At 39.4% G+C, this 16841-nt stretch overlaps 1 protein-coding gene across 3 annotated transcripts in view; it reads left to right on the top strand.

Moving 5' to 3' along the window:
• The window catches only part of ELMO1 (engulfment and cell motility 1), a 533930-nt gene that overhangs the window by 486993 nt on the left and 30096 nt on the right, over positions 1-16841 (top strand). For all 3 annotated transcript variants that reach the window (XM_089687036.1, XM_089687028.1, XM_089687045.1), the window contains one exon: positions 2894-3006. In XM_089687036.1, the coding sequence (XP_089543162.1) occupies positions 2894-3006 (113 nt within the window). The remainder of the gene's footprint in view (positions 1-2893; positions 3007-16841) is intronic.

Raw genomic sequence — 16841 nt, 5'->3', positions numbered from 1 at the left:
CATAACACCTGCAAAGGGTTCCAGGGATGGATTGTCAGGAAAAGGCCATTCAAAAGTGTTTGGGACTTTCACAAGGAGTGGACTGAGACTGGAGTCAGTGCATCAAGAGCCACCACACACAGATGGATCCTGGACATGGGCTTCAAATGTCGTATTCCTCTTGTCAAGCCGCTGCTGAACAAGAAACAACGTCAGAAGCGTCTTAGCTGGGCTAAAGAAAAACAGACCTGGTCTGTTGCTCAGTGGTCCAAAGTCCTCTTTTCTGATGAGAGCAACCTTTGCATCTCATTTGGAAACCAAGGACCCAGAGTATGGAGGAAGAATGGAGAGGCACACACTGCAAGATACTTAAAGACCAGTGTGAAGTTTCCACAGCCTGTGTTGATTTGGGGAGCCATGTCATCTGCTGGCGTTGGTCCAATGTGCTTCATTAATTCCAGGATCAACGCAGCCGTCTACCAGGAGATTTTGGAGCACTTCATGCTTCCTTCCGCAGACGAGCTTTATGGAGATGCTGACTTCATTTTCCAGCAGGACTTGGCACCTGCCTCACTGCCAAAAGCACCAAAACCTGGTTCAATGACCGTGGGATTACTGTGCTTGATTGGCCAGCAAACCCGCCTGACCTGAACCCCCTAGAGAATCTATGGGGCATTGCCAAGAGAAAGATGAGAGACATGAGACCAAACAATGCAGAAGAGCTGAAGGCCACTATTGAAACATCCTGGTCTTCCATAACACCTCAGCAGTGCCACAGGCTGATAGCTTCCATGCCACGCCGCATTCAGGCAGTAATTGCTGCAAAAGGGGCCCAAACCAAGTACTGAGTACATATGCATGCTTATGCTTTTCAGAGGTCCAATATTGTTCTATGTACAATCCTTGTTTTCATGATTGCATGTAATATTCTAATGTTCTGAGATTGTGGATTTGAGGATTTCATGAGCTGTAAGCCATAATCATCACAATTATGACAAATCACGGCTTGAACTATCTTGCTTTGCATGTAGTTTCACCTTTTAAGTTGCATTACTGAAATAAATGAACTTTTGCACGATATTCTAATTTTTCGAGTTTCACCGGTATGTATGTATGTGTGTATATATATATATATATATATATATATATATATATATAAATCTCCAAAGTAATATGTGTCTGATGTGAAGATTTCACGAAGATTTATGTAATCCTAAAATCTTTTATCCATTTCTTCAAGAACAAATATTTCAACTATATGTAATTCAACAGAGCAATGACTTCAGTCTAAAAATAATAAAGTGTTTTATTCTTAGAATGACAAGTCACTTATTTTGATGTCACTGAATCTGATTACCCTGACTTGAATTGGATAGTTACAGTAGCAGCTGCCCAATCTTGTTTTTTTTGTAAGCCATCTGGAATTTTTTTTCAAGGTAGACTGGTTGAGACAAGCAAGGGAGGATAATGATTAGAGGGTTTGGAAGATTCAATATGAAAAAATGGTATATTGTATCTTAGTTAGGCCTGGTGAAGTAGGATCACAGGAAAACTCAGATTTGATTGGCACTTAGTAAGGGATTCAATCACTGCAGACATATACTCTCTGAACTCCAACTGGTGGTAGGTTGTAGATTTTTCTGTTGAAACGTGGTGATGGAAGTCAGCTGTGTAAATAAAATTAAAAAAAAAAAATCCTATTTAGCTATGTTAATGTTTTTAAATTTTAATATCTAAATTATGGGGGGGGGGTTGAAAGTTCATGTTATTCAATTTGTATTTTTTATTCCTGGTTTGTGATCGCAGTACAAGGCTGAAATCCCTTTCTTTTAAAGTGCCAATCCAATCAAAACTTTATATTTTTAGGATAAGGACATTGTGAAAGCTTTAGAACCTTCATCAAGTTTTTGTACCTATGTGTTTCTGTTGTGGTGATTTTTCTTCATATCTTCTTTCCCTAGGGTTACTTTCACACTGATCCGCCGTAAAAACATATAGGCGTTTTTACCGTGCTTTTGCCACGCTTTCTGAGCGTTTTTTTAAAAGGACGCGACTTAAGCATGGGGGTGGCAGCATCATGCTTTGGGGCTGTTTCTCCGCAAAGGGACCAGGACGACTGATCCATGTACAGGACAGAATGAATGGGGCCATGTATCGTGAGATTTTGAGTGCAAACCTCCTTCCATCAGCAAGGGCATTGAAGATGAAACGTGTCTGGGTCTTCCAACATGACAATGATCCCAAACATACCGCCCGGGCAACGAAGGAGTGGCTTCGTAAGAAGCATTTTAAGGTCCTGGAGTGGCCTAGCCAGTCTCCAGATCTCAACCCCATAGAAAACCTTTGGAGGGAGTTGAAAGTCTGTGTTGCCCAGCGACAGCCCCAAAACATCACTGCTCTAGAGGAGATCTGCATGGAGGAATGGGCCAACATACCAGCAACAGTGTGTGCCAACCTTGTGAAGACTTACAGGAAACGTTTGTCATTGCCAACAAAGGATATATAACAAAGTATTGAGATGAACTTTTGATATTGACCAAATACTTATTTTCCACCATAATTTGCAAATAAGTTCTTTCCAAATCAGCCAATGTGATTGTCTGGATTTTTTTTCTCATTTTGTCTCTCCTAGTTGAGGTCTACCTATGATGCCAATTACAGGCCTCTCTCATCTTTTCAAGTTGGAGAACTTGCACAATTAGTGGCTGACTAAATACTTTTTTGCCCCACTGTATGTATATATATATATATATATATATATATATATATATATATATATATACATACATACACGCACACATTATATATTATATTATGCTATATATTATTTTATTATGTTATTATAGATCTCATGTAGCAAATACAGCACAAATACAGTATATATACTTCATGTTTTGCCCTTTTTTTCACACAGGGAACTCAAAGAGAAGATCCAACCAGAAATATTAGAACTGATAAAGCAACAAAGACTTAACCGACTTGTAGAAGGAACTTGCTTTCGAAAATTGAACAGTCGAAGGCGACAAGGTATGGTTTTTTTGTTTGTTTTTTTTTCCATAATTTAAGGTGATAGTAAAGTCCCCCTTGTTTACTTGTACCTACAGGTATATAAAGAGGCTTACTTGTAGGTACAATAAATATCTCCTAAACGTGTACCGTTTAGCAGATATTTGCTTTAGTAGCAGCCCATGATGTCATGATGTCCATTGAGAGATCTGTTCCATGGCCGTGTCTCCCGTGTGCATGTGTGGAAGTGATGTCATCAAGGCTTGGCCATTGTAATGGCGAGAGCCCGTGAACATGGAAGGAAGACATGTAAAGCTGGAAGTCCAGTTAGTGGTGACAGCTTGCTGCTAGGGAACTACATTCTAAGGTAAGGATTCCATAATGTGCTAGTATGTGATGCATACTTGCACACTATGCCATTATCCTGCAGGGGACCATTTTTTCTTTTGTTTTGGGGGGGGTTGCGGTTTACTACCTCTTTAACACAGTACATGTTTTATATTTTCGAAGAATATGGCAATACTATTTATTGTCTCTCTGCATAAATTCTTACATTAAGAAATATCACAGAGCAGATTGTGTTCTTTATTTTTTAATGAAGTATAGGATTACAGTATATTACTTTTCTGTTCTGCAATCTAAGCACTGAAAATGTGATTTCTATATCTAATTCAGTTCTGGGGAGATAACTTAATTTACAGTCTCAGTAGCTTGGTAGACAGAAGGGGAGATTTACTAAAGCTGGAACACTCAAAATCTGGTGAAGCTGTGCATGGCAGCCGATCAGCCTCTAACATCAGCTTGTTCAATTAAAGTGTTACTAAACCCCGGACCCTGCATTCACTATATCTGGTCTCCCACAGTACACTCAACATGGAAGTGCAATTATTTTAGCAAATATAAACTGCTAAATACCTTTTCTCTTCAGCAGTTAGAGCAGTCTTGTGACTTCAGCACTGGTTAAAGCTTGTAGGAGGAGTTTTCTTTCTGCTCTAGGAGGATGTAGAACCCCTGACTTCTGTCTGGACAGGACTGATTGGCCCTGCGCTGATCACATGCACTCTCCCAAGAAAATAATTCCTCTCTAGCAATACACAATAAATTGTGCATGTGCAGAAGGGCTACGGGTTCAGTCTGTGTTATCAGTGTGGACAATTAAACAAGGAAGGGCAGAGAAAACATGATCAAACAGCCTTTTTACACAGTGCAGAGGATTAACCCCTTAGGTTCTACAGTGAGTATAACAAGCATGCTTTACTGCATATACAGACTGATTTTACTGTTGTGGGTTTAGTAACACTTTAAGCTTTGGCAATAAAACCTGGAAGCTGATTGGTTTCTATGCAGATTTGCCCCAGATTGTTCACTCTCCAGTTCAGTAAACCCCCAGGGACTAGATACAAATTACATTTTGCAGATTGTAGAAAGCTTTAATCCAAAAACGTATGCAGAGCATAACGGATGAATATCAGATTGGTTAAAAAAGCAGTGTGTGTAGCTCCAGCAGAATACAGTACATGTGAGGAATGAAGGCTAAAGCATGAAGAAGGATGGGATTAAATACATAGAGCATCCACTAGTTACAGAGTTAGGTAGGGACAAACTTATTAAAGGCAAATAAACAGTGCATGTGTAACATGATAAATACCATACTCCTGCACAATGTAATGATGCAATGCTGCTCTCTGCAGCATTTTCCTGTAAGACCAGGAAGGGCGTCTGCAGTGGAGATGCACTATAGATATGGTCAACAGTTCTATATTTTTTTTTTTTTAAGTATTGCAGTACAATGAATTCATACATATTTTTCTGTTGCTGTACTTTGGATTTAAAGTGATTTAAAGTGACACGAAACATTATCTTTATCCCCCAAAACGAACCCATACATATCCTCTACTTAATGGCCCTGTAATCTATTTTTCGTGAAATTGTTTCATATTGTGTTTTCGTGCCTACGTCCTCCGTGAGCTCCTGAACCTCTCCTTCTCTCTCACTTCCATTTGGTTGAACTTAGCAGTGCACATTAGATGTGGTCGTGTGCACTGCTCTATGCACACTACCCATCCTATAGTCCAAAGTTCCTAGTCCATCCCAGGAGTCCGCAATAGAGGTTGGCTACGTTCCAACATACACTGGTTATTGAGAATTAACCCAGCCACCCTCTAATAGGAAGTTGGATCACAGCAGCAAAAAAAAGGGAGATTTGAGGCTGAGAGCAATAAGGCTCCATGCACACGGGGCGTTTTGATAACGCTGGTAGCGTTAGCTGTGTAAAGTCACGTCAAAAACATGCGTTTTCAGCTTTTTTTTAGCATTTCTAAATTAGTGTTTAGTGGCATTTTCTCTCGTTTTGCGTTTTTAAGTGTTTTTTTTCTTACTCAAAAAGAAAAATTGGGGGGGGGAGCAAAAAAAGTCCAAAAACGCCGGTTTGCAGGCGTTTTATCGTGTTTTTCAGCATTAGAGCGTTTTTACAGCTAAAAAACTCCTCTAGAAACCCACTAGTCCTGGGGTTTTTTTCCAGCCAAAAAACGTCCCTGCCAAAAAATGTTGATTACAGTCTGTGTGTGCATGGACACATAGGATAACATGCTGGGGGGGTTTACTAGCTGTAGAAAAAACCATCAAAAGCCAAAAACGGCAGCTGTAAAAACGTCCAGTGTGCATGAGGACTAAATGGTTCTGTTTTGAGTTAGGAATACATAATCAAACAGGAGTTTCTTTTTTATAAACCAGAGTTTAGTGTTACTTTAAGTGTAGGAACCCATAACAATTAATCAGAACTCATCTTCAGCTGAATGAACTCTGATTGGTTGCAATGGATAAACATAGGTGTGGGTTTGTGCTCACTGACCTCCAGAGGAGACCTGAGAAGTTTAGCCAGCGGGCCTCCCAGAGAATGCAAAACAGTCATTACCGTGAATGGTAATAAAGACACAAATTTATGCCTTCAGTAGGTTAGCAAATGCAGCAAGCTTTCAGGTGCCTTCAGCTTGAATCTGAGATTAGTTTGGAATGCTTCTTAGTTCTTTCATAAGTCCTTCTGACCACCTTCCTTGGCTGCATCAAGCCTCTTTTGCATTCCTGTTGACTTGTGTGGAGAGAGAAGTGGTTCTGATGCAAACAAATGACGGTGTACATAAACCTTTGTGATTACAGCTGATCTGATTTTTTCTGATATTAGCCCACACAGATATTTAGTGATATAAATAGCTCTGGTTCATTTCTTTTTAGTTTTAAACTTTTTGGTAGCATTTGAGTTCCTTTTTAAGATTGCATTGATTACAAGACAAACTGGGTACCAAATAAGTATTGTTTTTCAGAAGTCCCTGGTCACATTTTCTTATTTTATTGTCCTAAAAGCATGGTGAATTTTTAATATTTGGTTCCATTTATAATGGAAAATTAGGTGGTTACTGAAATGTGAATGTGTGTTTGATTGCAGTACTAACACCATCTAACACTGTAAATATACATGATGGCAGAGGAATGGTAGTAGTGAAGTGACCCGTCAGAGAACGGGGGTTTCATTGGAAACCTTGTGCCACCATGTACAAAGTGGCAGCTGAGATGGACAGTTTCTCTCCCCATATGACAAATGTTTTCAGTTCAAGTATAGGTGTATCTGTGGCATTTTGGTGTAACATACATTTGTGCCTAATACAGGGAGACCAGCAAACCAATGTAGTGCAATAAATCGCTTTACTGTACGTACAAACTAATAATTTCATTCCAGACACAACATACACTTGTGAAAATGCAGATAGTAATGATTTACCTTTTTGGGGGGGTTTGACTGTGTTATTTTGAGGAACTGTCCCATCCTTTTGTAGAATTGCAGCTGGAAATAAAGTTTATACGATCTGCAATGCAGACTAGTCATTGCACATAATGTTCTGTCCAGTAGTGAATCATCCTCACTCAAAATAAAGAGGCTTGCCTTTGGCTACAGGAACTGTACTGTATTCTTCAGAGAGTATGGACTGCTATGGTTCACAACAAAAATCAATTGATAAGGCCAAATAGAGCTTGTAAATTTGTAGATGCTTTTCCTCCTGGATGTCTTTACCCTTAATACATAAAAAAAAAAAATTACATGTATGCTTCAAGTTCCAATTCTTAATGATTTTATCTTGTTTCTTTAAAGTTATATGTACATTTAATCCCCATAAATACAGTAATTCCAGAGATCCCCATCTGCATTCACTTCCTTTATGCTTGTGTCTACAATTCGTTCTGCTCTCCCAATATTCCCCTTTGTAGCCATCTATTCATTCATAGCAGAGACTACAAGTGTAAGTGATGACCAGTGATGAGCTAGAGTGAACAAAAAAAGAACCCTGGCATCCCTTTAGATGAGCATGTTCCTTCCTGCTGGCCACTGGATGGTGCAGATTTTATCTATGCTGTGCTGATCAGTTGTTTGAATATTTTTCCTGAAACAGGCCTTCTAGATTGTAACCAAGCAACTGATGGGCAGAATGCATAGCTAAAGTCTACATCGGCCAGTGGCCAGTTCCTTCCCTGGAACATGCACATATAAAGTGTGCCTGAGGATGAGTTCTTTCACTGAGGCTCAGACAGAAGAGAGGTATGACAGGAAGCACTGCAAGGAGCCATGGGAGATGCAATTTTGCAATCAGCAGGAAGCTGATGTATCACACCCTGCTGGCTATTATGAAGAGCCAGTAAAAAAAACAGCAGCTACAGGGATGAAATGAGTATATGCACAGATTTTCAAAGTAAGAAAAAATATTTTAGCAATACTAATACAGCGTTTTGGTTGGTGATTCATGCTCTTTTTTAATACTTAATGTAATAAATGTAACTTTAGTACAACTTTAAGCACTGCTGATGCATTTACTAGCTATTGCCAGTCGTCTACATTTTATCACCATCATCATTTCTCGCTTGCGTACATTGAAAAAAAAAGTTTCAGGAGGTAAGGGCAGAGCAATTTCACTTTTTGTAGAACGATTAATATATATTATATAATAAATCTCTTCTTTTCTAAAGATATTTCAGTGGGAATAATACACATGAATTCTTTAAAGCTTATTTTAACCCATTACTTATGGAAGTGATTTGTTTCCAAATTTAAATAAGGAGTGCTTAAAGAATGAAAACTTAATAATTTAGATTGGAGGAGTTTACAAAAAGCAATTTGGAATCTTCAATAGAGTTTATATCTGTCAGGTGTGCATTCACACTTGAACAGAGCAATTTTCAGGTGTATGAGCGTTTTTGCAAATGTATACAAGCATTTTAAAAGTGTATTACAAATGTTTTACGTCTATTAAAATTTCAGGTTTTTGGGGGGTTTTTTTATAGCCAATGGAAAGCGTTAGGGGTGGGAGACCAGTTCTTACTGGTGAAAAAAGTTCTGAAATGTACCTGAAAAATGCTCAAAAAAGCTTGATTCTAGTGTTTTCATGTGTTCATATTGCAGTCTATGGGGTCGAAAATGCCCAATTCTTCCTCAAAAGTAGCTCAAGTAGCTTTTGGAGCTTCAGATATCGAGCTACAGACGTCTGAGTGCTCATATATGAACAGATACCATTGAAATACTTGGGTTCTTGGATGTTGAGCATTTTTGAGTTTTAAGATATAAAATACTCCATAACGTGACGACCTCTAGGAATAAATAACTTTTTTCGAGTTTCATGCATATAATGTTTACCCTACATGACTGAGACCGAATATTACGACCCAAATATCACGGAAACTGACCTTTATACTGGACTACTACACACTCCTATCTAGATCGCCATATGAGACATCCGATTGCTGCTCGATTATCTCAACTGGCTTGACCTGGAGTAGTTGCAGCTGCTACCCCTTTTTTTTTCTCTTCTCCATCTCTCTCCCCTCTCCTTTTTCTTACCTTTCTCTTTCCCTCTCCTTATCCCGCCTCACCCTATCCTACATTCTTAACATTACTTTCTCATTTCTCTGAGTTCAAATGAACCTAGAATACTAGCAGACTTACAGATACAATTGCAGCTCCTCGACCTCCAACCCTCAGGGGTGGACATCCTATTATCTAATGTTCTCACCATCCTCTCATTTTGTACTACACTACATCTGGCATTGAAAGGGGCTCATGCGTGGTTTGGCTGATGTATATACCCATCTGATATGTTCACTTTACTGTATGTCAATCCTGGTTTGGAGCATGTCCTCCTCTGTTATTCTTGTTCATATCCTCCTGAATCAAGTAATGTTAACTGATGACATTTTATATGTTCCAGATTTATATCCTGTCTGAGATACGGGCGTTTATTGAGCTGTATCTATGACCCGAAAAGTAACCCGTATTTGTTACCACTCTGCTTTATTTTTTCAATCAAACTGTTTTTGGGGAATAAAAAATAAAATACTCAGATGTGAATGGTCCCTTAGTGTGGGCGTAGTTGCTGTCAGTGCTGATGGTGGTATTTCAGGACCTCCTCACTCACCATGATATATAAATCAGGTATGTGGTGTAGCAAAGGTGCCCAGAAAACCTTTTTTCGTCTGTAAACCTAAGACTTGTATGAAAACTGCAAAGACTAAGCCCCCATTCACAGCATGTAACAAGTCGTACACATGCATATTTTTGCACGTTTTTCATTTCAATATGCTGCCTTATCCATGACAAAGGTGGCAAAGAACCTCAAGCATTTTTTTGAGCTTTGTGCAGTTTTTTCAGCTGCGCAGTTTTTTTCACATGCAAAACATGTGTCTTGCTTGCTGCATTTGGGGTGCTATTAAAGTAATATTAAAGCTGTGTTTTTTTTACTAATGGAAATAAAAAATATGTTAAACTTACATGTTCTGTGCAATGTTTTTGCACAGAGCAGCCCTGATTCTCCTTTCTCATGTCCCCTGCTGGAGCTCCTGGCTCCTCCCCTCCTCTGAGTGTCCACCATAGAAAGCCACTTCCTATGGTGGTCTCTCGTGTGGGCTCACTCCCGAGCCAGGCTGTTTACATCTATTCAGACAACTCAGCTCGGCCCCACCCCTCGCTTTCTACTCAGAGGTTTTTACTGACATCAGCAAGAGCCACTGGTTCCTGCTGCTCTTAGCCAAGCCTGTGAGAGCTGGGAGAGGGGAGAAGAACTGATACAGATGTGCACAGTGCTGGGCCAAAATCAGGTTCAGGTGAGTATTTAGGGCTGCTGTGGGAGGGGGAGATACATGTAAAAGCTTTTTTACCTTCAAGGACAAATTCACCTTTTGCAAAAAATAATAAATGCACATTTTTTTTTTTTGCAGGTAAAAAAAATATGCATTTTATTTTTTTTGTTGCAGGGGCCTGTAAAGCATTGCACCAGCGATCAGCAGATCACTGGTGCCATGCAGGTCTCCTGCAGACCTGTCAGTTTATCCACTTGCCAGTACATCCTGTACGAGCAAACCAATACACTCTGACAGGAAGACTCAATGAACTACCACAGCGAGGTGGTAGTTCATTGAGAACTACAAGCCGACAGCCGCTAAGGCTGTTGGGGCTTGTAGTTTTCTCATTCACAGAGGCTGGAGCCCTGCACAATTGCAATTTTTTTTTTCTATTTTGACAGCTAGCAGGGGGAGAAGATCCCCAGCTTGCTGTCAAATCGGGGGAGCAGGGACCGATCCTTTCATAACATGTTGCACCCTAAATATGGGGGTAACATGTAATGTAACATGTTATGAAAGGTGAACTATCCTTTAGTGCAAAGAGTGCATTAAAGTAGTTGTAAAGGCTCAAGTTTTACCTTCATGCATTCTAGCAAGCTGCTTGCTATGCTATGGGGACTCCCTACAGAAAAACCACTACACAGAGCGGGTAAGTATAGACATGTTTGTTATTTTACAAGTGAAAAAAATAAATAACCATTAGTATCGCTTTAAGGTAAAAAAACCTTTTAACTTTACAAACACATAAATAATGAATAGCCGCACCAACGTGATGCATTTTGTGAAACGTGCTGCACAAATGTGACTACAGCCTTAGCCACAATAACGAATATGTTTGTTTACAGATAAATCTCGTTTAAAAATCCATTTTCGATACAATTTAATTATTTGCAATCAATTTTCACAATTTTAATGTTTAGAAGACACACGCCTTGTAAGTTTTTCTAGGTGCATCTACTGCACATACCCTGTTGGGGGAGGGGGGGGTTATCCTGTCTTGTCCTAGTAATAGAGCATCAATATGTGCTTTTTATAGCTGCTTGAAATGTTTTTTGCACACTGTATTGTACATCCCCTCCTCTGTCTAATGTCTTCTAATTGAGTAGAGCAGACCAACTCCATTTAATGTCATTTTTGTAACTATTAGTTTTTAGTACACTGTATACCAAAGCATTTTCCATTTTTTCAAACCGTTTAAGCAATTTGCTGAATAACAGCTGTCACGCAGCTAAAACTAAAGTTATCCCATGCACTTAGGGTTTTCAGTGCTTGCAGATTCCATGCATTTGATATTAGAAACTCTATGGGAGTCTGAAATGCAGCAGACCACATTAAGAGAAAAAGTAAAAAGAGTCTATTGTTGACGTTGGTCAAAGGAACAAAAGCGGTGCCTTCTAAGTGCAGCATGTTCAAAACCTTTTATTCTAAATGAGTGGTAAATAACTCACAAGACATATGATGGGAGAGCGCTTTTTGTCATACAATGGATCCGCTGTGGTCCGGATGCCTGTCCAATGGTGTAGGGCCGGATTACATGGTGGCGCTGGTGGCTCCCAGCAAATCATCATGGCCTGATGAGGGAGCACGCATGCTCCGAACGCGCACCACCTCCCGCTACCTTGGTGGCCGGAAGTGATGACCGCACATCTTCCTGGTGTACCTGAACCCCCATAGGAAGTGCTGGGAGCCACCAGCGCCGCCGTGTCATCTGGCCGTACGCCATTGGACAGGCATGCACTATCCAGACCACAGCGGATGCATTGTATGACAAAAAGCGCTCTCTCATCATATGTCTTGTGAGCTATTTACCACTCATTTAGAATAAAGGATTATAACATGCCGCACTTAGAAGGCGCCACTTTTGTTCCTTTGATCTTCATACAGAGTTCCTTCTAGCTCTTCTTCAGGTCTCGGCCCCTAAGTAATGCAGTGTCTATGGACTCATATTTATCTTGTGAATATCCATTTTGAGGACATTTATTGCAACATTCAAGGACTTATTCCCATTCCTTGTCCTTGCTTATTACTCATTACAAGGACCATTCCACCCCTCCCCAGGAACGAACCGAATGCTTGGTTTTACCATTGTTACCATTATTGCTGACATTGGAAATGTTACAGTAATTTTTGAGTTGTTAGAGAATGCATAACCTGAATGTGTCTTACGTCTCCGTTGAACATTGCCTTCAGCAGCGTCTTAGTAGGTCTTCAAAGTCTTTTTTCTGAACTTCTACTGCAGAGTATATTTAAAACTGAACTATAGGCAAACCGCTAAATACACAGGTGTAATACTTACATACATATAAAATATAACTGCCAAATGATTTGTATTTCTGTTTTTTTATTTCTAAGGTTTGCCCATTTCTGACACACAACACAGCCAGCCTGGTGCCTTGACTTTTCTCTACTGCTGTTAAATATTACTGCGTTACTTTAACTGACAATTGAGTGGTCATGCAACGTTGCACCCAAATTAAATTTACGTCCTTTTTACCATGAATAGAGTTTTCTTTCGGTGTTATTTGGTCAGCTGTGCATTTTTTATTTTTTGCGCTATAAAAAAAATTTTTGAGAAAAAAACAATATTTTTGAATTTTCTTTTAAACATGTCCAGTAAAAAATTTTAAAAATCAAATTTCTTCATAAATTTAAAATGTATTCTACTACATGTCTTTGCTAAAAAAAAAATCCCAATACGTGTAAATTAATTGGTTTATGTTAAAGTTATAGCGTCTACAAATGGCGGTATATATACTTGGATTTTTTTTTCTTTTTAGTAGTAATGGCTGCAATCAGCGACTTATAGCTGGACTGCGGCGGGTATTCTGACATTGGGGGGAACTGACTTGGTGCCAATGACATCCCCAGTGACACCAATACAGTGATCAGTGCTAATAAAAAACACTGACATTGTACAATGGCACTGGGCAGGAAGGGGTTAACATGTAAGGCGATCAAAGGGATAACTGTGTGTTGTTTTACTGTGGGCTATGTCTGTGCTTTCAACTGTACGTACACTGCTTTGCATGGCAAATAATCACCGGCCGGGACCCGGTGATTGACAGCCGAGGCCATGAATAGCGGCACGGGTAGGGCGCGTGCACCACCTGCCCGGAAATGCGAAATCACATATATACGTGATTTTTGCGCACCCCTGCCGCCCTGTAGCAGTATATCTATATATTTTTAGCCTTTTAGGCAGAGGGGATTAAAATGCCTGTACTGCCTCCACTACATCAATTCAAAAACTCTGCATGTATACAGCATAGTATAGAATGGATTTTTATACTTATCTGAGCCCCATCTCAATCCAGCAATGTGCACAAGAGTCACGGCTCTCTCAGGTCTCTCTCTCCTCATTGGCTCAGACAGCAGCAGCAGCAGCCCTTGGCTCCTGCTGCTATCAATCACAGCCAGTGCGCCAATGAGGAGAGAGCAAGGGGGTGGGGTCAAGCTGCACTCTGTATGTGAATAGATAATGTCCATTCACAGGAGCGCAGCTCGGGAGTGAGCATACTTGAGTGCCCCCATAGCAAGAGGCTTGCTATCGGGGGCATTTGGTTGGGGGGGAGAAGCCAGGACTGCCAACAGAGGACCCAAAAAGAAGAGGATTGGGGCTGCTCTGTGCAAAACCATTGCGCAGGGCAGGTAAGTATAACATGATTTTTTTTTGTTCGTTTTTATTACAACCTTTAGAATAACTTTAAGTCTTTCAGGCGGAGGGGATTAGAATGTCTGTACTGCCACTACATTAGTCCAAGAGCTCTACATGTATACAACTTAGTATATAATGAGTTTTTAGTTTGTATTTACTGTTACTTAGCATCTGCATTTTATTAGTGCATCTCACTCTTTAGGCACTGTTCTCATGCAAGATTGCTTTTTTAAGTTGTAACCCAGATGTCTCATTATTTTTGCTAGTATAGTACAGTGCATGCTCTTAATTCATGCCCAGCAAGCCTGATTTTTTTTTCCCTTACTAACTGCCCACGTTAAGGCTTATAAAAGCTTTTCCTGTGAACACAATGCTTTTTAAATAATCCTCTACAAAGTGTTTGAGATGAGAACAGGAGGCATGGATTTTCAAAGGCTATATCACAGCATCTGATATTCACTGGTCCTCTTTTCTTCTGTCAGTGAAGTTACAGAATGAAAGAAAATTGAATTGTGTAAAAGTTAATGATTCGCTCTCTAAGATGTCAAACTGACGTTTTTGTATTTTTTGTTTTCTGACCACAGTAATGATTTCCTTTAATTAGAAACACAAATATGTTATATCACTTCTGAGTGAGAGTTTTGCAGGGAGAGAGCCTATGAAGAAAACAAAAATTCTGACCACCTCCTGAATCCTGATCAGCCAACAATACAGCAAGCATCAGCCTGAAAAGAAGCATTATGTAGCTCCAAATTGACATGTCACTCTTGTCAACACTTGTATTCTCTTGAGTCCTATATCATATAAGAGCAAGAGTGGAGTAGATAGACACGCATGTTAAGATTGATAGTGGGCTCCATCAGAGCTGAACATACATGACTGCCTCCATGAAGTCCCATAAAGCCTTCAATTATAAATGGCGGGACATTTTTTTCCAATTTGGCACATCATCTTTTTTCAGTAGAAAAAATTGTTCTTTGAAATAATAGGCAGTAAAATATATTAACTCTTTATAAACCAGCCATTTGCTTTACATACAATTACCGGAAATATTTTACTTACAAATTAATTGAGATTGGCCAAAGTGATTGCATTGTAGTGGATGCAAGGGAACACCCAGGTACCAAGAATATGTTGAAAAGCAATTGTTGGCAAGGCGCCAAATACACAGTTAAAAATTTGTTGTAATCTGCTTTGTCTGCCAAAAAATTTAATTGTGCGCATGCTTACCACTCACATTTTTATGGCCACAAAACAGCAAAAGCATGGAAGTCACCGACACTCAGCTTTGACAAGGTCAAGAATCGGGTATACGGCACACTGGTTAATAAAAAACTTATGGAGGTACTTGATGACACCCTTGACAAATTTTTATGCACCTGGCAGCCTTGGTTACTCCACTTCGCACCCTCTCAACCAAGTTTGCACTTCCTAAAGCTGTGACTAGCACATCGACGATCTTACTGAAGCTGACAGCCCCGGGGTTTCCCTTCCCACTCATGGCTCCCCCCTTCCTTTCCCACTTCCCCTTTCCCTCTCCATCTCCCATTTCCTTCTCACCCCTCCCCTTCTCTCCCCTCCTCCCACTTCCTACTTCTTCCTTTTTGACTCCTTCTCTATCTATATACCCATAATGGGTTGGGGCTTCCCTCTTCCTCTGAATGGGTAACCATAGGAGTGATAATTCAACACCCAAGCCCACCTTAGATAACCACAGTCAAGCTTGTTTTGGCAGATTCCATGATAACCAATTATCAAAGGGACCTTGTTGTGATATTGTCTTTGATGAGCCTCTGATTTATAATTGCGCCATTGATGGACACAGTTTGTACCTTATGGTCTTTTTCAGACAACCAAATAAAGCCTACTCAGTAAGTCTTAAGCCCAATAAATTAACTAGAGAGGTTTATCATGTTTTGTACTAGTTTTCTTTGTTTATCCTATGGAATGAATGCACCAGCTACCTTATTTATTGTGTGATAAGATGTACATCCCTAGTGCACTGTCTATGTTTGTTTTGTCTTCTTCAGTAAAAACTAAGTGAAAGAGGCAAAAAATGTAATTCTGCTCAACCACTTTTCTTCAACACCTCTTCAAGATATTGTTCTAACTACTTACTTTGTTCCTGTGCAATTGAAGCAATATTGCTTGGTCAGTGTTGTGATTTGATAGGGAAGGAACAGCAGCTCACTGGTCAAGTCAACTATTTGCTGTTGCCTTGATTTTGCAGGTTGCTTTGTTACATTTTCAGCACTGCTCGTTTCTCTGCCAGTTTAAATGGTGATGTATGGGAAATTACAAGAGGTGTGTAAATAGACAAACTACCATTCTATTTGCTGCTATGACTAATCTGAATGCTATAATTCAAATTAAAAAAAGTCTGGATTAAATAGAGACATTTTACAGTTTATCTGTCTACACTTTAAGGCCATGTTAGATTAGTCAGAGCAGCAAATAGAATTTTGGGCATTGCTCCTCTTGCTGTATCCTTCAGGCATATGTTATTATTCCACTAGAGTTAAAGCATATGCAAAGGCATATATATATATATATATATATATATATATATATATTTAGAACATCTCTGGAATACGTGCACATTTTCCCCAAGTTTTATCCCTTTAACCACTTGCCCTTCAGAGGATTTGAGGATTTACCAACCTTCCCAACCAGGCCATTTTTTGCCATACAGCTCTGCGTTACTTTAACTGACAATTGCACGGTCAGCAACGCTGCACCCAAATGAAATTTATAGCCTTTTTCCCACGGATAGAGCTTTCTTTCAATGGTATTTGATTACCTGTGCTTTTTTATATTTTTTGCACTATAAACAAAAAAAGACCAACAATTTTTAAATATATATATTTAACTTTTTGCTATTAAACATGTTCACTAAAAAAATAAACAAAAAAATTAAATTTTGTCATAAATTTAGGCCAAAATGTTTTCTGCTGCTTGTCTTTGCTAAAAAAAAAATCCCAATACATGTAAATTAATTGGTTTACACGAAAATTATAGCGTTTTGCAATTGGTGGTATATATA

The sequence above is a fragment of the Staurois parvus genome, unplaced genomic scaffold, assembly GCF_062004578.1.
Source record: "Staurois parvus isolate SC_StPar_1 unplaced genomic scaffold, SC_StPar_1.0 ptg000020l, whole genome shotgun sequence".
Classification (NCBI taxonomy): domain Eukaryota; kingdom Metazoa; phylum Chordata; class Amphibia; order Anura; family Ranidae; genus Staurois; species Staurois parvus.
This window is presented reverse-complemented; position numbering and strand designations above follow the sequence as displayed.